The sequence below is a fragment of the Podarcis tiliguerta genome, assembly GCF_965153285.1.
Source record: "Podarcis tiliguerta genome assembly, chromosome: 2".
NCBI lineage: Eukaryota > Metazoa > Chordata > Lepidosauria > Squamata > Lacertidae > Podarcis > Podarcis tiliguerta.
This window is the reverse complement of record NC_139535.1, coordinates 73513469-73534899: the sequence shown is the minus strand read 5'-3', so window position 1 is coordinate 73534899 and position 21431 is coordinate 73513469. Positions and strand designations below refer to the sequence as shown.

Sequence of the window (21431 nt, the reverse complement as noted above, 5' to 3'; positions counted from 1 at the left end):
TCATTGCTGAAATTTTCTACTCACATGTAAAGCCTGTGTCCTGAAATGAAGTGCTGGGCTGGGAGCTTGGGGCAAGTTGTAAGGGTGATGCATCTGTTCACCACCACCACCTGGGACTGACACCTGCATTCTGGGTTTTTGGTTTTGGACTAGATGATATGGCTGGAGTTTGCCAGGTGATACATAACCTCTTGGTCCTGTAGGGCACATAAAACCATTATGGTCAAGCTGAGCAGCAGGGTCCTCTCATCGGGTACAGCAGTTTTCTTTTTGATAATTTGGATTGATGGGTGGACTATAAACACAGTGAAGAGAATGAAAGGGTTTGGCATTATTGGAAAGATTTGTAATGGGCGGGGAGGGAAAAGGCAGGCAGAAAGGCACTGTTCTTGTGTGGGAGAGAGAAAGGATGTGTGGTTTGTACTAGTGGAAGGAAAGAAGAACAGAGTGGTGGGGAGGAATAAGAAACAAGTGCAGGATGTTGACCTCGGGAACAAATTATATAAAGGAAGTCAAAGACAGAGAAAGGTGGAACTTGGAACAAGATGTGAGAAGGGGAGGATTTGGAAGCAATGCGGGGGGGGGGGGGAGAAGTGGTGGAAGGAGTAATTTGGAAAGTACAAAGAAAGATTAATAGAGTGGTAGGAAAACCAGTGCAGGAAGAGGAAGGAGGAAGGGGTGGAGAGAGGAGCAGTATTCAGAAAAAGACACAAAGCAAAAAGGGAAAGGAGGGTTTGGGAAGAAAGGAAAAGGTGTAGATATTCTCTGACCCTGTTCTCAATGAGGCTCAAACAAGGAGCAGGCAGCTTGCAGGCCAGCCAACGCCCATCCTCTCCAGTCCCCTGAGCTTAATGGGCTTGCCACTAGCAGCTGGCCTGCCACTTTTCAGCTAGTTATCTTTTGTTGTTGTTGTTCTGGCCCAGGCAATTGCAGCAGGGTGGCTGCTGAGACAGGGTTGGCCATGTACTTGCTGCTCTTTCTTTTTCTGCAGTAATGTGTGCACTAGACAATACACACGGAGCCTTCTGGGAGCATCAAGCATGCTTCAGTCCAGCTACCCCACATGTGCCTGAAGACTTTCCCCCCTCCAGTATGTTCAATGGGTCACGGGGCTCCCTTACTTTATATGAGCTGCACCCCTGTGCCTAGGCATCCCATGACCATGAACAGCAGTGTAGCGGTCCATTTAGAAGTGCAGGAGTTCACCATGACAGATGCAATTGTCACACCCTAAGGCAGGGTGTACTGACCTGGTGAGGTCCTTGGTAGCAAATAAAAGGTTTAGGTGTGTAGTTGCAACCCTTACCGTACCTCCACTATCCACCAGCCATCGGTTAGTGTTGCCCTTGGTGTCCCTGTCATGCAAGAGAGCCACAATCTGCCCCCTCTGCAATACCAAGTCCATGTTTTTGCTGCCGCTGGTGTTGCTTGTCACTTGATAGAGCTTTTCTGGGCCATGTTTGCTCATGAGCAAATGGACGTTCCTCTCCTCTGCAGGGCTAAGAGGCTGCTGAAAAGACACAGGGAGAAGTGGGTCAAAAACATCTTTCTGCAGTCAACTGTGCGACCACGTTAGTGCACTGGAGGATGAGTCATCACAAGTAGGGTGCAGCCACATCTGAACCAAAATATCTTAGAAGATGATGAAACAAATCCTGCAAATTGAACCAATTCTTTACATTTTACTGCATTGAACAGTGGGTTTGTGCAGATAACCTAACAGGATATATGCTTCCTATGGGGTAGATTTATTTTATTTTAAAGAAAATAGGAGTTAAAATTGCAGCCGGGAAGCACTGAGGAAGCAGACGTTTTGTGGGTTAAAGATGAGCTATACTGTTGCAGAATTTAGCTGTGAATAAAAACTCTGATGGGAAAAGGGGAAGGAAATTATTTGCATTTGCTTCTGTACTCACAGCTGCACTCCTTCCACAGAGATCCTCTGGGCTGGGGGTGGCTGTGGAATGCTAGTGCTAAGGCCTTTATAAACATTTACTTAAATAAAAATAAATGCACAGTAGTTAATCACAGAATGCGGGGGATACAAACACCTTGCCTGAGAGACAGCCCACAATACATTTTAGTGTGCAAGAGTGAGAAACTCTCACAGTTTGTTTCCCTGTAAAGATATTCTGAAACCTGCTGCCTTTTGCTGCCTGCCTGATCCTGTCCAAGAGCTGGTTCTGTTTCATTTTTGTTTTGGTACAGTGGTGCCTCGCAAGACGAAATTAATTCGTTCTGCGAGTTTTTTCGTCTTGTGAATTTTTCGTCTTGCGAAGCACAGTTTCCCATAGGAAATGCATTGACGGTTTCCCATAGGAATGCATTGATGGTTTTAAGAAAAAGGCGCAAGACGTTTTCGTCTTGCGAAGCAAGCCCATAGGGAAATTCATCTTGCGAAGCAACTCAAAAAACAAAAAACTCTTTCGTCTTGCGAGTTTTTTGTCTTGCGAGGCATTCGTCTTGCGAGGTACCACTGTATTTTGCCTTGGGATTATTGTGGTTCCTGAGTACTGAAATTCCAATATTTTATTAGCATACGGGGGTGGGGTGGGGAGGGAATCCAGTTACTGCCTGAAACTAGGACATATATAGTGAAGAATAGTCTTATGCAAGTGTCATGGGGACCTGGTGGATAGCAGCAACAACACCATTGGTATGAGTAACTTCCCCCCTCTATGCCCATGCCACATATTAATGTATCAATCAGCCATCGTGTCTGGGGAGTTGTGGGAGAGGCGGGGGAAGAAAGGTTGCAGGAACACCCTCTAACCTTCATCAGTCTCCTACCTCTGCAACATCGCTTGGCATAACAGTCTCAAATTTCTTGCAGTAGGAGTAGAGCTGAGCTTCAGCCTGGCTTAAAGAGTCCTTCACCATCTTCCCAAAATCAGGTGCAGGGAGGTGTCTGTGTGGCAGCTGTAAAGAAGAACCTTATAATTAATTGGAGATTTTTTTGGGGGGGTGAATTATGGAAAGCAGAGAAAGGTACTTTTTATATTAAAAAATAAGATAATAACAGAAGATAATGATGAGATTCGTAGTGGATTTTATGTACAAATATAAATTTTGCTAGAGGTTTCTGAAAGCATGCAAAAGATCCATCCTATTTGCAAGCTAAGTCCATCCTGTTGTGTGCAGCATATGTCTCTGCCAGTGCTTACTTTGCATTTTCCTTGCTCCTTCTTTGCTTACGGTCACTGGAAGAGGGACAGAGATGAATTGCATCCTTTTGTGTGTGGAAGGGATGAGGTTGTGAGAAGGAAGTAATCTCCTATAGCCATTGGGACTGCAAGGCAAGTCCTGCTCTCTGTAGTCGATTTATAAAACGATGTATGGTGCGGAGATGGAGATATATATATATAATTTCTCCCTGTCCCAGAAGAATCCAAGAGTGCTGTATCACTCAGTGAAGAAAGCACCTCTTCACACAATGCATCATTAATGTATGATACACTCCTGCCCCCAGAAATGGTAAAGACTCCTGATTTAAATGGCTTTAAAAGAAGATTAGTCAGATTTCTAGAGATTAGGGCTATCCGTGGCTATTTCTTGCAAAGGCTATACAGAACCTCCATGTTCAGAAGCAATATACCTCGGAATGCCAGTAGCTTGGGTACGAATTGGGGAAGGGCTATTGCCTTCATGACCTGCTTGTGCAGTTTCCTTCTGGGGAATAAATGAGAGTTTCAGTGTGATCCAAAAGAGCTATTCTTCTGTATTTTGATTTATTAAGGTAGTGCGTTCTTCTAGTGCATCCAGCTTTCTAGTGCATCTAGGGCTTTCTCAATGGTGGGGCCTATGTTATGGAAGAACCTCTCCCAAGCAAGCATCCACACTGCATGTTTTCAGCTGTCTGCACCTTCGCAAGTTGGTTTTCATGGTTTTGTGAGTTTAACATGTGAAAAAAGGGCACAGACTAGTTAGTTTTATTGCTGGTTTACATCATAGTGCATTGCCTCAAGCACACAGTGGCAAGGCAATGATGTCATATTTGGAGGAGTTCAACCTCGCTCTAAGCTGATAGTTCCTTTGGGGCAAGGCTTTTGGCTTGCCAAATGGAAGTATCCCTCCTCTCTTGTCCTCCATGTCCTGTTCCAGGTGTTCTCCCAACCTGCCCTGAGCTACGTTTGCAGGGCAGAGAGACAGGGCAACCCTGTTGCACATGTCCTTGCAGAGAGCATCCGCTGACAGGCTCATTAGCTGAGTCTTGCTCACTGGGTGGTATGCTACTTAATTTTACTCAGGGAAGACCCATTGAAATTAATAGGCATGACTAAATTAGAAACAATTAACTAAAATATGTTCAGCTGTTGCTTGTGGAGCAGGCAGTGGGGCAGCTTACCAGATCTGGGTTAAAAACAGAAGCAGCAAGCACAGATCCTGGCATAGCAGGAAAGGGCGTTGAAAGGCTGGTGGTGTGGGAAAGGAGCATATAAGGATCTGAAACTCTGAGTCTTTTAAAATTTGGAGAGTCTCCGAGAGATTGAGAACAAGCCTGTCTTAGTCAGGTGACTCACTGCTTGGGCAGGATTCTAACACTGTTGAAGCACATGTCTCTGGCTGGGCAGGAGGAACAGAATCAGCTCTCCAAAGAAAAGGCATACAGCTTCATGGATATAAATGGAAGATCTCTTTAATAAATATGCTAATAGATGCTAGCGTAATGCTCACTGTTATCAGAAGCAGGGAGGAAGGAAGAGAGAGGGCAGTGGGCACCTGTTAGCCACAGTTAAACCTATTTCCTCTCTCTATTGAACTGTTTGAGGAGAGGGGAAGCGGCTTTTAGTCTTTCCCCAACAGCCTCGCTGGTAACGTAGCAAATGTCACATTCCAAACCCGGGGTCCCTTTCTTGGTCACCCATGCATATGACCAAGAGGTAGAGCCTGGGAACCATCTTTAACTGAGATGATAGTTTCACTAAGCACCCTTTCCCACTCCATCCGCCAGTGCATGTATGTCCCTAAGCCTGGGAGGCAATACAGTTATCTGTTGTCTCTAGGCACAAACACCATAACCCCACATCCTCATCCTCCCTTCCAATTTTTTTACCTGAGTAGCCTCCCGTTCTGCCTCTTGGAGAACTTGCTTGGCCAAATCCCTCAGAAGGGCCACAAAAGTATGCAGAATATGCCCCAGCCACTGCCGGGCCACCTGGTTGAACACTGGGAGCTCAGACACAAGCAGCGAATTTATGGCGAGATAGGTGTTCATGGCAGCCTCCTCTTCATATGTCACACTGCCTGTCTCGTTCCTCTTCTCCTCAAATTCCTCATAGTCCAGCTGCTTGTCCAAGCGCTTCTTGATCAGTTTTTGAGGCCCTTTCAGAGTCTCTGACAAGTTGACCAGCGGAAGGTACACCAGGTTCTCCAGTCGTCTCCTCTGCAAAGCAAGGAAAATCAAACACAGTTCTGAAATCTTGGCCTCCCCTGACTCAGCAGATGGGAGGCATCGGGGACTGGGGCCCTTTGGGGTTCCACTAGGGAAGTGCTGAGGAATTCTTGCTCCAAAAGGTCAAGGAACATGCTCTGGGTCCCATCACCAGACTCCACCTTCTCACCTGCTATGCAACGTGAACAGCCCAAGCCCAAAGGAACCCAGTTCCTAACAAAGATTTGCGGCATCATTTTACAACAATGAGTAACACGGGTCAGAATACAGTCAAAGGCTATGTATACAGCCAGGTCTCCCCCCCCCCCCAAATTCAAATTGAAGTTGGAGGGCAGAATGCAGTATTTCATAAGACGTAACAGGGTAGATATAGAAGAGAGATGGGTTTGTGGTGAATGCTGTGTGCACACTGCTTCCTAAACTAGCAGCGGGGATGCACTGGATTTATAGTAAGCAGGAGTGTGTAAACAGCCAAACTTTCAGTGTTTGTAGAATCAAGGCAGATGTTGTAGAGCAGTAGAACATGTGTTCTGGATGATTCAGAGATAAGCAGCCATCAAATATGCTACCAGGAAATGGAAAAGCTCTGAAGCAGCCAGGATAGAGGAAGGTAGATCTGCTACATTCTTCCTCCCTACACCCCAACCAGGCTGTAACTAGAAAGAACCAAAACGTTACTTACAAACTCAGCAAAGACAGTGCTGTGGAGTTTTCCTGCAAGCTGGCAATATTGTTGGATAGTCCCTCCTTCTGTTCCTAGTTCATTCTCATGCGGTTTATAGCTGAGGAACGCCTAAGAGACAAAGAAAAGAGCCTGATTACATGAAGAAGTGATTAAGATATGTTTTTGCTGCTAGGCAGTGTCGCCAATACTGAACTAGATGGACTAGTATTCTGACCTGGTAGAAAGCAGCTCCCTACGGTCCCAGAGTAGGGAATTAATTTTCAATTAATTGACCCATCTGTATCCTGGTTTTCTGAAACACTGGGTTGCTAACAATGCTATGAGAGAGGAACCGTGAGTTATGACATTGATCCAGTAAAGGAAGATCTGTGGTGAAACTTTCTTCAAAATGCACTGGGTGGTCTTTCATCTTCAAGTCCAAACATTCTTCTCCTTTCTGTTCTGGTTACATAACCTGCTTAGAGTATCAGTGAAATATGTGACTGAATGGGGCCATTAGTACCAACAAATCTATTTTTAGATGGTGCTCTGAAGTCTCATAACTTCTTACTGTGAGGCTGCTTGTATACCAATAAAAACTTCCACAATCTATTGCAGAGTCCCAAAACCATAGAATCTGCAAAGCAGCGAATTGTGATCACAGATCACCACTTTGTGTAACTAACAGCAAAGTCAACATATTTTTAATTTTTCTGATTTCAGCCAGCTCCTACTTCAGAAACGTAACCTGCTCAAAGAATGAGTGAAGCAGCCTATTGTGTGGAGCCGTTCACACCAATTCTCAGTGGCAAGTGTGTTTTTAGATGGGCACACTCCTGTTTCCTCTCCATCCAGTGAGCTCCCACTTCTGCTTTGGGGAAGTGGTGTACACACCACATTAGCCACAATCCACATCTATTCTGTATCTATCCTTTCATTTTTAATGAAATATTGCATTTTGATGCATTTGCAGAAGAGGGATTTGCATGGGTTAACACAAAGAAGAGTGAGGAACATAAATATTCCCAGACTATCCCTGTACCTTTAACCTGTCAACTTACTTCTTCTCTATCCCCTTGTTTCTTAGACTGATATGTTGCATCCTGTTTACAACTTCCTGCTCCTCCTCACACTCCTCTCTTCGACCTCAAGATAAGAGGGTCATATTTCTGCTTTCCTCTAAGAGAACAAAGGAGCAGACATGACTGCCCTATCCTCCTAGGCTAATTAGTTAGGTCAGAACTTGAAACTTTCCCATCCATGTTATGTATTTCCTAAAACAAATAACATTATAATTTTCTTACCTACAAGCATCTCTCTGTGTGTGATTGCAGCAAAGATTCACCACCCAAATGCTGCTCACTACATTCAAAAGGGTTTCAGTAGGCAATTGGGCCCTGCTATCCCAGTGGATCCAAACTGAAAAATGAATGGCCTAGCTGCACTTTAAGGTGGCAATGTGTACATAGCCACTGTGCTCCAAAGTACCCCTATGGGATAGATCTGGTGTGGGGATGTATCTATCCTAAGGAAAACAGAGTCTTGTGAAAGGAAGCATCTGAATCAGTTGTGAGAATAAAGAAAGTGGGAGGGTTTTCTGGTCACTCGGGGCTCATCCACACTTCTTCTTGTCCTGCAACTTTCCCCTGGGGAAAACTGCTCTTTAGAGCTCAATCGGAGCAAATGGCAATTTGGGCTTTCTGTGGATTGCTATTTGCTCCCAATTAGAGCTAAATTAGAGCTAAAGAGCGGATTCTCCCTGGGAAAGGAGTGGGGCAAGGGAACAAATGTTTGGACCCATGCTTTTCAGGCATGGGACAAGTGGAAGTGTGTTTAAGCCCTCTGTCTAACCTCTTTCAAGAAGTGCATTCTGAACTCCGTAATGTTGAGACTGTGCTTGAGGGTGAAGTCTGGGCTCTTTGTTTGTGGCCAAGGACTGATACTTGCAAATGTATGAGGAAGAGAAAAGCAGAGCAATTTAAAAGCTGCTGTCAACCTGCCAAACAATGCATTTGGAGGTCAGGTTGTTTCCGCCCTTGGTTCATATAATCCCAGGAGTTTATTCACACCTCCAACAGGATCTCCCCCAGGGCATGGAGCCTGAGTATGTTCGACATGCTGAATCTCAAGAGCAGGGGATTGCAGCATGTGCCAAGCACTGTTAGCTTTGAGGACACTCTTTCTGATTCATTTTCTTGCTAGCAAAACACCAGAGCAGACTGGGCATAAAGCAATAATAACACAATGAAAGGTTAAACTGTGACACAGCCCATCTCTCAGGCTCAGTGGAAGAAAGATTGATGTGTTTCCTAAGGTTTGGTTCCCTATCTGCTTTCAAAATCTATACTGGTGGAAACTATCTCAATTCCTGCAGGAAGATTACAGCTTGCCTCCCAGAAGAGCATTTATTCATACTTACTCCTTTCCTTTCAATTACCTGTTAATATACCGGAGGAATTGTGGATGAACATCCCATCCACAGATATGAACCTGAAATGCACAGATGGCAAGGAAGACCCCAAAGGTGTAGCCAGGTGTTTATGTCAGACTCACATCTGAAAGCATTCTCCAATGTAAAGATCTGCATCTGCAGCCATTTTAAGAGCATAAAAATATTCGTGCTAGATCCCTCATGCAGGCTCATTTCCCCAAACTGAATTTGGATTAGTGCTGTTTCTCTGTGGCTTGCGGAAATCAGAACTAATGGGCCCAGGCACTTACCGGTACATGCAGACTAAAAGTTTTAACTCTGATACAAATGGGCAGACCTCAGTCATGATTCTCCAAGTACTTTCTGACCAGCTACTGAAACATTGTCAGAGACAATGACGGGTTGTCAAGGGTACTCTAAGAAATCCCTGCTGAGTACTCTGTGTACTTATCCCATGAGCTAGCTTCAACATGAGATAAATGAATATTAATACCTCTGTGTTGCTCAGGAAAGAGGCCACATTCTCCTTCAGATCGGCTACAGCTGATGACAAATCTTGGAACTTTTCTTCCAGTGTGTCAAACTCTTTGTCCTTTGTCTAAAGACCAGAGAGAGGAAATTATATTATAGCTCCAATGGACAGCAATGGGTTAGCCTTAAGTTATAGAATGCTAGGAGAAAAGTTGAAACACTAAATGTGTTGGCATGGTAGCAACAGTACATAGTGATGCCTGTGCATTTGCATCATTGCTTTACATTTATATTGCAAATAATGGGTTGAATCCAATACTGCCGTTCTGTTCATGTGACAGACTTCTACTTGTTCAGTGGAACTTCCTTCTCCTCTGCTCTGCAACTCCACCCCCAAAATCTGCTCAAGAGGGCTGGGGGTGCCGTGGAGCAGATTTTGGGGGGTGCACAAGGAGAGGAGAGGACGCGGGTGGCGCTGTGGGTAAAAGCCTCAGCGCCTAGGGCTTGCCGATCGAAAGGTCGGCGGTTCGAATCCCCGCGGCGGGGTGCGTTCCCGTTGCTCGGTCCCAGCGCCTGCCAACCTAGCTGTTCGAAAGCACCCCCGGGGGCAAGTAGATAAATAGGGACCGCTTACTAGCGGGAAGGTAAACGGCGTTTCTGTGTGCTGCGCTGGCTTGCCAGAGCAGCGATGTCACGCTGGCCACGTGACCCGGAAGTGTCTCCGGACAGCGCTGGCCCCCGGCCTCTTGAGTGAGATGGGCACACAACCCTAGAGTCTGTCAAGACTGGCCCGTACGGGCAGGGGTACCTTTACCTTTACCTTTAAGGAGAGGAGGGGAAGTTCTGTTGCACCTCTCATGCAGTGTTGAACAAAACATTAATGAATTATTATTATTTACACAAAATAAGCACCTGTCGCCTTTGGAGTCTTCCAGGAAATTAAACATCATTCCTGATATATGCACACATTAGATCAGCAGGAAACTAAATACCTAATACAAGACTTGCTATGTGAATTCTTCTTCTGCACCTCTGAAGTGCCCTGGGGCCTGATAACATTTTCCTGTTGTATACCTGCTGCATAAACAGCAGAGTTGGGATATTGAAAGGAATGGTTTCATTTTATTTTCACATTATGCTAATAAAAAATTAAGATTAAAAAATAAGAACTATGGAGAAGGACCATAGCTCACTGGCAGAGCATCTGCTATCTGCTTTGCATGCAGAAGGTCCCTGGTTCAGTCCCTGGCATCGCCTGGCAGGCCTGGGAGAGACCCTTGTCTGAAAAACTGGAGAGCTGCTGCCACTCAATGTAGACAATACTGACTTAACCCAACCAGTGGTCTGACTCGGTATACAGTAGCTTCTTATGCTCCTATGACTACTAGGACATGGGGAGAGGAGATTACCGTAAATTTAAAACTATACAGAAAAAAATTGAAATAAAAAGGCCAAGAGGATTTCTTGCAATTCCTGGATCCGCCCCCCCCCCCCCCCCGGATTCTTTCAGTTCATTCTCACACTTCAGAAACCACATAAACCAGGTTGCAATGCCCTGACACTGCTGATTTTTCTGCTGATGGAAAGAAACATGACTTCGTTTCAGATTGCCAGCCCAGCTTCCCATTGTGGTTAATGACTGATCGGCTGCTCCTAAGCAGGGTCAAAGGGCTTGAGCTTCTGTAAAACAGGAACTACCTTGAGCTTGATACCTCGGCAGGAATGCGATGAGGGCAGGAAAATGCTCTGCGTGCTTACCACACTGCACAAATTACTGGTGTTGCCCTTAACTATTAAAGAAACACTCCTGGCCAGGTCACAAGTGGGTGCTGTTATGTGATCTCCTCAGTGTTGATGTCATGATCCCAAAACTGATTGCATGAGCTCAGAGAGGCTAATATGTGATAGCTTATTGCTATCTATGAAGCAGCCTGAAGACACCTAGTCAGTGAGTTCAGTCTGATGAAATAGAAACTATGGGTGGCATAGAAGAATGCTTTTCCAAAAGCCAGTCTTGGTTTGTGTGTGTGTCCTGAATTCACCCTCCCTTGCCACTCTAGGATGCTGCCAGCCCACCATTTAACTGAGATAGTGGAGACAAGACAAGCACAGAGCACTCAGCACTCACCTTAGGCACAATTCCAGCCTCCTGCATAAAGAGGCGGCTCAGTCGTGTGGTCTTCTTGGCAATGGAGTGGGGGTTGAGGCGAGCCAGGCGTTCCCGCAGAGTCAGATACCCAGGCTTGTTATATTTATTTGCTATTCTCATGTCACATGGGTTAGAAGGTAGGAAAACAGGAAAGGAGCACATTACACAAGGTGGAAATGAATGCCCTGGGCATTTGGTGATACAGAACACCGTCCCAATACAAAAAGAAAACTATAGTTTCTGAGACATGGCTTTGGTGGTGGAGAAGCACCTTGTTCTGTTTTGAAGTATCAGCTATCTTTCAATTAAAACTGGCCCTGAGATTGCCATGAAGGATTTGCTGAGTTGGCCACTTTCTTTCTTTTTATTTTATTATTTTATTTTATTTTTATTTGCTTTTCTGTTACAGTTCTTCATTAGTACATCAACATTAGTACAACTGTTGCATTCAAAAAGAATTGGTAAGAAAAATATTTCTTGGGTTGACCACTTTCAAGGAAGCAGCATATTAATTAATTATTGGGATTATCACACACCTCTCGTCTCTTTCTGTTACCCTTCCCTGTTACCCTTTCACTCTGCTTTGTTTACCATCTAGCCTGGTGAAGAGTTGCAGAGGACTCAAAACCTTGCACACTGTTTTGTGAAATTTTGGTTGGCCTAAAAAAGGAATTGCCCTACTGTGCCTTTTTTTAATGAGAGAAAATGGCTGCCTTTGGGGTTTTTTTAGCATGTACTGCGCCCATCTTCTGAGACCACAGTTAAGGGGCACACTCTGCCCCTTCTGCTTCAGTGCTAACTTTGCCGCTGAGTGCTCCCAGCTCAACAGAGGATACTCAGCCCAACTCCTCAGGTGCACCTGGGCAAGAGCTCCAAAAAAAAAACAAAAAACAGTTTTTGCTACACTCAAACTGTTTATAAATTATATTAAATAATTAAATAAAACAAGTAAGTTTTCAGTGGGCTTACTCAGAGTAAAACATAGCTCAGTACAAACTTTTTTAAAAAAATATATTTTCTTTTCTATGCTGTCTGCATGTTTTTTTGTCATTATTGAGACACAGCCATCCTTGGGGTAACCCACTCAATGTAGACCTCAGAGTCCCACAAGGAGGCATCAAACATATGCCCAGAGTGGCTTCAGGAGAATAAACAAGCCCAAGTGGCTGAAACCACCCACACAGTACAGGGCTCCTGGAGTAGAGCAGATGGTGTCCAGAGAGCATCCATTTCCCTCACCTACTTCCTTGCGTCTTTTGTACTCATTGATATTGGCATTGACGTCTGTCATAGCAGCAGCTGCAGCTTGGAGAGCTCCATAGGCACTGTCGCTGACTGGGGTATTTTCCAATATCTTCTGCAGCAGCAGTGGGTATTTTGTGACCCGTTGCACTGGCATCACAAGGAAGAAGCTCAGGTCTGAAGCCCCAATGTGAGGCCTGTTTAAGAGATGCAGAAGGACAGCAAAATTTAAGCAGGCTTCAGAACTTAGTGGCTTAGTGATTCCCTAGGTTTCTCTAGTAGTACAAGTACTAGTGCTTTTACTTATGGTAGAAGCTCATGGGCGTAGCCAAGGGATCAAGTAAATAAAAATACTTAACTAAAAGTAGAAAGAATCAGAATATTTGAAATTGAAATGTTTGCTGAGGTCACTTGGACGATGCTGTGGCAGATTCTAGTGACACAGCTGGCAACCCTACTGAGCGATAGGCCTGACTTCCGTGAATTGACTAATCACGTCACAGGTAGCTTGGTCCCCCCCCCCATTAACATAAATCCTGGCTACGCCCATGCAGTAATTGTACCCTACTAGTTTGATTTTGTTTGTTTGTTGAAGCCTGTAAGAAAACTGGAACCATTGCCTGGTGCCTAGTTATTCTGTCATGGTGCATGGTGATTGTATCATTGCCATGTTAACTGGTTACACCATGCAGCAGGGCCTGGAGAATTCGTTTGCTGCTGTTACATTGACATTATGAATGAGGCCATCCGTGACCAGTGCAAGGCTTCATCTTCCAGCATCTTGATTCAGCAGTGCCCAACCATATACTTTTAGGAAGACCACAAGCAGGGTCGTCCCCTGTTGTTGCTCCCCGACCACTGGTATTCAGCAGCACACTGCCTCTGAATATGGGGATAGTATAGCTACCCATAGCAATATCAATTGATAGACATTTCCTACATGATGAATTTGTATAATCCTTTAAACCACCTAAGCTGGTGGTCATAACACCTTATGGCAGTGAATTCCATAAATCAGTTGTTATGTGAAGAATTGCGGGGGGGGGGGGGGCAAGAGGCCATTAGTTCTTGGCAATGGAGGCCACAGTACGGGCTTGAACACTGAATGCTGCCACATATGCATGGCACATCATGGATGCTGGATGCTGGGAACTATAAGAAATTAATGGAACCACAGTGGGAAGATGTAACATAGACCATATTTGCACTCTGATCTTGCCCATTATTCTCTATTCATTCTCTTACTGATTCCACACAAACACCCCCCCCCCCCCCGATTCAGGGCTAGAAACTAGCTGGGGTTAACTAATGTATGCTTTGTTCCATTGACCTGCGTAGACCTTGGCAGATTTCCACTCTCTGGTTTGGGGAGCTTGTCCTTGCTCATTTGCAAAAGAGAACTGTCGCCTCTCACAGCCGTGCTCAGTCACTCAGATAACAGTCTCAGCCAGCTGAAGTGATGGACTGACCCGAAGGACACAGATGCTGCCAGCCACTGACTGATGTCCTTGCCTCATTACACACAGTGTCATGTTTGTTTAGCTAACGAACTCACCCTGGGATTGATTCTTCTCCAACAGATGGAAGGAAGAAGTAACAGTGCCTGGGAATAGCTGCCTGCAGCAGGGCCTCTGAGTGGGCACTGCATCACAACATGGCCATGATCTTTTTAGCCATATCCAGAAACACACTGCTGAATAGGTTGAAAAACAGAAGTTCCTGGTTCAGTTCCTCATTGCCATTGGTGGACCTTCGGATTAACCACCAACAATGACACAGGCAACAGAAGCAAGAAGAGTGTGAGGAGTAACTATACATTGTGGAGGGCAAGTAAACCAGAAATAATGTTGTGCCCTCTGGATGTTGTTGGACTACAACTCCCATCAGCCACAGCCAGGATAGCTAACAATGAGGGATGATGGGAGTTGTAGTCCACAACATCTGGAGAGCATCACATTGGCTCCCCCTTAAGTAGACAACCATTCACAAGCCTACTTCTATTTCACATTTGAAGTCTGGGTCACATGTTTCTGACTATCAAGGGAGCTACTTACACTGTGACAGTCAGGGTATCCACAATCTCTTTCTGCAGCCTTGGCTCATTCCTGTAAATCTCCAGCAGTAGAAGAGCTTGATCATAGTCGCCACAATAAATTTTATAGACGTTCTCCATCTCCTCTTTGAGCTCTTGGAATAAGGTGCCTACCATAGCAAAGGTACAATATTGATTCTGCAGCACACCAATCACATCTCCAAGACAGGTGCCTAAGAAAACCTTCAGAACCACCAAAGTAACAGCAGCAATAATTGTCCTCTAAACAATTAATCCTTGATCCTTACCTATGGAACTTAAGAGGCCCCCTTCTCCTTTTTATGAAAAACTAAACGCCTGTATCCAGAGCTGCCAAGTTAGTTAAAATTAAAGCATAAGATCAGTAAGTCCAGTGTCTAAATTACCAAGCTGACCCACTACCTTCAATCTGCTTTGCTCTGGGCTCACTACCTTTAGCTTCCCTACTACCTGGGTCTTCTTCCTAGTCTTCAGCTTGTCACTGTGGGAAGTTTTAATCCCTGCCAAGCTGACAACTTTCTCTTCCCTCACGGAAATTGTTCTATAAACTATTAGATGGCAGAACTCTTTTGTATTCCATCAGCATCACTTTCCCAGTAAGGAATCCTTGACAGGATATGCTGCTAAAAAAGGAAAGGGGCAGTGTTATACAGTGGTTCCGCGCCTTCCTCCTGTGCCATGTCCAGAAAGTGGTGTTGGGGAATGAGTGTTCAGACCCCTGGGCTTTCAGTGGGGTGAACTCAGAGTTCCGTCCTCTCCCCCATGCTTTTCAACATCTATATGAAGTTGCTGGGAGACATCATCAGGGGGTTTGGGCTGGGTGTTCATCAGTATGTGGATGAAACCCAGCTCTACCTCTCTTTCAAATCAGAACCAGTGAAGGCAATGAAGGTACTGTGTGAGTGCCTGGAGGCGGTTGGAGGATGGATGGTGGCTAACAGATTGAGGTTGAATCCTGACAAGACAGAAGTACTGTTTTGGGGGGACAGGGGGCGAGCAGGTGTGGGGGTCTCCCTGGTCCTGAATGGGGTAACTGTGCCCCTGAAAGACCAGGTGTGCAGCCTGGGAGTCATTATGGAATCACAGCTGTCCATGGAGGTGCAGGTCAATTCTGTGTCCAGGGCAGCTGTCTACCAGCTCCATCTGGTATGCAGGCTGAGACCCTACCTGCCCACAGACTATCTGGCCAAAGTGGTACATTCTCTAGTTATCTCCTGCTTCTATTACTGCAATGCGCTCTACATGGAGCTACCTTTGAAGGTGATCTGGAAACTACAACTAATCCAGAATGCGGCACCTAGACTGGTGACTTGGAGCAGCCACCGAGACCACATAACACCGGTCCTTAAAGACCTACATTGGCTCCCAGTACGTTTCCGAGCACAATTCAAAGTGTTGCTGCTGACCATTAAAGCCCTAAACGGCTTCAGCCCAGTATACCTGAACGAGTGTCTCCACCCCCATCGTTCAGCGCTGACATTGAGGTCCAGCACCAAGGGCCTTCTGGCGGTTCCCTCACTGCGAGAAGTGAGGTTACAGGGAACCAGGCAGAGGGCCTTCTTGGTAGTGGCACCCGCTCTGTGGAAGGCCCTCCAATCAGATGGTAAGGAAATAAACAACTACCTGACTTTTAGAAGACATCTGAAGGCAGCCCTGTTTAGGGAAGTTGTTAATGTTTGAAGTTTTATTCTGTTTTTAGTCCTCTGTTAGGAGCTGCCCAGAGTGACTGGGGAAATCCAGCCAGATGGGCGGGGTATAAATAATAAAATTATTATTATTATTATTATTATTATTATTATTATTATTATTAATGAGCAAACATGAAAACATGTTGTGATGACCTAAAGAATTAGTACTGACCATACTACCCTTTAGACATTTCCCTAAACATGCAGGAGTCACTTGTCCATGAGCAACTCCTGTGCAGCTATGAGAATGTTTAGGACCCTACTACAAGGCTAGGTTTTGATCACCTTTTTCCTGCCCACCCCAATTCCCAGAATTAGCAACCCTTTCACAGCATTGTGCCAATTCCATGAGAAAGGTGCAGTGCATGAGTCATTTAAATATGGTGAAACCATATCAACTTTCCCCCAGTTATGTGGGAATGCCTTACACACAAGCAGTTCCCATTCAGCTGGGGAAATGTATAAAGGGCATCTGTTTTCTCTTCACAAAAGAATGACCTAGAAGCCCTGGAAAACTATAGCTTAGAAAACAATGCATGGTTGGCTCAGGTAGCAGTTGCCTGAGGACTCCTCTTTATGTTCTGCTAATTGGTTGCAACCTTGATTTCTTCTCTGCCCTCTTAGCACTTCTTTTTCTGTTCCAGCTGTGCAACCTATGATGTGCAGTTATAGTTCCCCTTTCTTAATGGCTTGGTGCAATAGCATTACCAGTGAAACTGTGCTATGACTTTGTCCTGTCCATGATTTGGGGTTATGAATTAAATTTTAGCACAAATTACCAAAGTTTGTTTTGCTCCTTGGCCATGTAAACACCTAGTAGGATCAATATTGAAAACACAGGAGGAATTAATCATCATCATCATCTTTATACCCCATCTATCTGGCTGGTCAGCATCACAGCAATTATTGCTAGCAATAAACAGAAGTTAATATAACACAAAGCATATCACTGATTTAATAACATCTGTCTCAGGTGGCTGGTTGTTATATTCCCACTCACTGATACGGTAGAGCTGCTCGTGCTCCTGGTTCATTGCAGCTTCAAGTCCTTTCAGGAAACGTCTGGAGATGTGCAGGACATCATCTATATTGGAGAAAAGTCCTTCCAGGTCAATCTCAGGTAGCTAAAAGGCATAATAGATTAGGAGAATGCATCAGTTCTTTCTCTGTGCGTCCATGAGTGAGCAAATGATTACTGTTTGAACAGTAATCCGAATGTTGCTTCTAAAGGTACATCTAGAATCAAACACCTATGCATTCTGGGACTGCAGAAACAGAGATCACATCATTGCAGAATGGATGTGCCACAGATGGGGCTTAATTGTCATTGCCTACCAGGAGAAAACTTGCTGTCAACAGGACCCAGTGGTCACCTGTAGACAGACCTCTAAATAGCCAGGTCTTGTCTTAGTCTATAAACTACAACATCTCCCCAAACAGCTACCACATACTGTTACCCAAAGCATCTCACCCTGCAGCCTACACACTGACTATCATGGTAGCTTCTTAGACTACATTCACACTATATATTTAAAGTATTATGATACCACTTTAAACAGACACGGCTTCCCCCAAACAATTCTGGGAGCTGTAGTTTGTGAAAGGTGCTTCAAATTGTTAGGAAACCTTCCCTCACCCCCCAAGCTACAATTCACAGAGATCCCTGTGAAGAGGGATTGACTGTTAACCCATTGTTAAATATATAGCGTGGCCTTAGCCTACCCCAAGTTCTGAATTTCACTACTAGGAACAAATGCTTAGCTTTCTTAAGTTCCTTAATGCATCGTTGTTTTCTGAATTTGAGATTGCCTGTTGCGGATTTTAAAAACATTTTGCTGCACAATTCACTCCCATGGAAATGTGTAGAGGAGGGATAGCCAACCTGGACTACAACTCCCATCATCCTGGCTATGATGGAAGTTGGTGTGCATCATCATCTGGGGAGTCACCCCCAGGTGTGGAGGATCTGCCTCACCTGCTTTTTCTGGAGGTGATTGCGGATATCTGAAATGCACAGCTGAAGGTTCTGTACATAACTGGTCTCTGTGTTGATGAGCTCCTCCACAGCCAGCCGTTGGTTCTGCTCTGCTTTGTCCAGGAATGTCAGAGTTTCATATATGGGTTCAGCCTCTGGTGTCTCCTCAGCTGTCAGTTCATCTGTGCTGTCATTTGCCATATTGGGAGCTATAAAGAGAGAGGGAGACACAAGAGGAAAAGGTGGGTCATGAGTGCACATAATCCACTTAATGATCTTCAGGCCCATTCTAACTCTACACTTCAGTGGGAACATGCTGCTGGGTTTATTATTTTGCAAATGTCTTAAGGCAGAAGCTACTGCCTGTGCTCTGCCATGAGGCTAGCTGCTCCACCCATTGGCAGAGAGCTTCTGTAGGGCAGCAATGCCATCACATTTCAGTTGTGAACCAGGAAGCTGCGTATTGTAATCTTGTCTGTGCCTTGAAAGTTACTAGGTGTCTTAATTTATTGAATGAGTAGATTTATATTCCACTTTCTGACTGCAGTCCTCAAATCAGCTTGCAGCTGAGGTACCCTGAGGTGAGAATCACATAGCGTTCCCCTAAGATGCCCCTGAAGTGGCTTGTGCTGCATTGCTCCAAATGACACATCTCCATCCTTGAGTCAAGTTACAATATATATCTACATAATATACTTAAAATCACTAAAGAGCAAATTTTGATGTTGGCCTGGAATTGTGAGATAGCCTTTCAGAATATTTTGATGGTTGGGTTCTGCCGCCACCCACGTAAGCCACTTAGCACTCACTAGCATGTGGAAATGTGTTTCAGGACAGGACAGGAGGAGTGTGCCGCTTGCAAAGAAGTTTCTGAAACCCTACAAAAATAAAGTTTACAAATTGGTGGATTCAGCATGTTATCCTCAATAAAAACAGATGCGCTATCTTGGAGAATATCATATTGTTGTAAAATTGGGAGATTTAGACAGGAGAGGGTTAATGGAGCCAAAAGTTCTGTGAGGGACTCCCTTACTATGCTGTCCACATCTTGTTGCCCAAAGTGGCAACCCAAACGGTCTTGGAGTGCTTAAGCGTCATCTTACCCATAAAGCACCCATGTTGTATGACTTTTACTAAGGACTTCTATATAACGTTATATTTGTGTTGTATGTTGTAAACTGCCCTATGGTCTTCTGACTAAGGGCCATATACAAATTCAATAAATAGTAATAATAATACTGTAAAGCCGTGAACTTCAGCTGGGGGGCCGGGACCCACTACTTGGGTCATGGGCTGATCTAAGATGGGTCACAAAAGAAGACTGCCAACATATTATATGTGCTATAAGCCACCCAGAGTGGCTGGGGAGACCCCGACAGATGGGCAGGGTATTATTAATAATAATATCATTATCAATAATAAGTCAGTGACAAAAGTTGCCAAGTAAATAATTTTTTAAAGGCGATTTCTGCTTGATTGCACCCAATGAGCTGGGACTTTCTTAAGACTGGAGATCAGATGGAGGGCTGGGATTTTGCTGTCTCTTGGAAGATTTAAACCAGGAGCATAGTTAGACTTGTCAAGGTTAAGGAGTCCAGAGTCAAACCCAACTCCCTAACCAGTAGGCTGTCACCCTTCTAGGGAACCAAAATATTTGCAAGTAACCAAATACAGCCAAGTAGATCTGAAGCAACTGATTTAGACTAAGGCACTTTCCCAAATGATCACACAGAAGTATAGCATTATACAGAACAATACAGAACCCCATAAGATTCCAGTGATCTCCTTCCAAAAGAAACCGAACCTGGATAAGCATTGTACTCCTAGAATTTCTCACTGCTTGAACAAAGTGTAACAATATTCTCACTTGACAAAACATTCATTCTCTGTAAGCTGACAAAATTTCAGTATACCTTGAGAAAAGGTATATCCTACTGACAATTAGTAATGTGCACGTTTTTGTGTGTGTAGCATCCTCACCCCTAAAATAAAACCAGAAAACTTAAGAACTGAATGGAAATGGTCCACATAAATAAACAGACCATAGAGAAGATTTCTGTACACCACAAGACTGTGTCTTTACACTACAGTATTATATTCTGAACAGCGTGCCAGTCTGTGCTATACATCCACAGTGCTGGGTTATTTTTAACTGATTGCTGCTGTTGATCAATTGTATTCACTGCAGGCTAGCTATTGCAAAAGACACTTTAAAATCTATTGAATCTAGCAAGGGGAACCACAGATGGCTCGTATGCAGAAGCTTCCTTTCACTTGAATAATTCAACACTATTTATTAATGCAACAGAAAGGCGGCAAATAGAAAGCTGGAACCCTGGTCATCATTGTTCTGTCCTCCTGGATTCTAACCACAGAGGGGCTGCTTTACCTGAGAAGAGATGCACTTGTCAGGCCTGGAACCTTTTGTTCTGTTTGTATCGCATCATGCTGACAGACATTTTAGAGAGATGATATTGGAATAAAGAAGCAAAAGGAAAAAAAAAAAGAAAAATGGGCTGAGACTGCCTATTTCTAAAATAGGTTAATGTAGCTGAGAACCAGTCCATGGTTCCCAGGCCTGGGAGCAGAAGAAAGGCTCCTGGGGAGGCTCAAGTAATGAGATAACCCACTATCACAAAAGTTGAGAATTCCCAATCTATACAGTGACTACAAAGGGGCTGGATCTAGACACATCCAAAAAGCGTTTCAGGAAAACATGTTGTAAACTTTGTTATGGGAAATCACGCTGGTGAAACATGGGACTCCACAGCACCATCTGGTGTCAGAGTGTTATAACACATATAAAACGCTTTTTCTTTACTAAGGTAGCTGAGTCCAGCGTCTCAGTTATAAGTTCCGAAGGAGATAAAAGTTCAAAAGATGCAGTCCTGCTATACAGTATTTTAGTGATGGGGACAACAAAACTACCTATCAACTGATTGCTGGTGCCCTTCATCAGGGCTCATAAGGGAAACTCTGTACCTTTTAAAGTATAGAGACCCTGCTATTAGGTATAAACTAGGTTTGCTACATTGACAGAATTTGTGTACTTTTAACAGCTGTGCAACAGGGAAGTTCAGGAGGTAAAGTTGATGAGAAACTTTACCTATTCAATTACTGCCTGTCTTGAAGTTGTTACAGAAACAGAAAACTGCTAGGAAAAAAATGGTTGCATTCCGCAGCACAGGTGGGAATCTTTGGCACTTCAGATGTAGCTGAAATACAACTCCCACCAGCCCCAGCAAGCATGGCCAATGGCCAGGAATGATGGGAGTTGAAGTTCAGCAATATCTAGAGTGCAAGAGGTTCCCCACATTTGCTGTAGCATAATCCTCATCACTATAATAA

General features: G+C 44.4%; 1 protein-coding gene across 10 annotated transcripts in view; it reads right to left on the bottom strand.

The window, feature by feature from the left end:
- ARHGEF37 (Rho guanine nucleotide exchange factor 37) overlaps window positions 1–21431 on the bottom strand; it is a 45025-nt gene that overhangs the window by 3392 nt on the left and 20202 nt on the right. For 4 of the 10 annotated variants that reach the window (XM_083430782.1, XM_083430783.1, XM_083430780.1 and 1 more), the window contains 11 exons: window positions 18084–18292; window positions 17109–17232; window positions 14404–14551; window positions 12347–12546; window positions 11087–11217; window positions 8981–9085; window positions 6075–6185; window positions 5054–5383; window positions 2791–2919; window positions 1312–1510; window positions 25–197 (listed from right to left, as the gene is read on the bottom strand). In XM_083430782.1, coding sequence (XP_083286908.1) covers window positions 25–197; window positions 1312–1510; window positions 2791–2919; window positions 5054–5383; window positions 6075–6185; window positions 8981–9085; window positions 11087–11217; window positions 12347–12546; window positions 14404–14551; window positions 17109–17232; window positions 18084–18284 — 1851 coding nt within the window. In that variant the 5' untranslated portion in view covers window positions 18285–18292. Of the gene's footprint in view, window positions 1–24; window positions 198–1311; window positions 1511–2790; window positions 2920–5053; window positions 5384–6074; window positions 6186–8980; window positions 9086–11086; window positions 11218–12346; window positions 12547–14403; window positions 14552–17108; window positions 17233–18083; window positions 18293–18892; window positions 18962–19748; window positions 19915–21431 lie in introns of those variants that run through there. The other 6 variants (XM_083430786.1, XM_083430785.1, XM_083430784.1 and 3 more) reach the window with 5 other exon arrangements.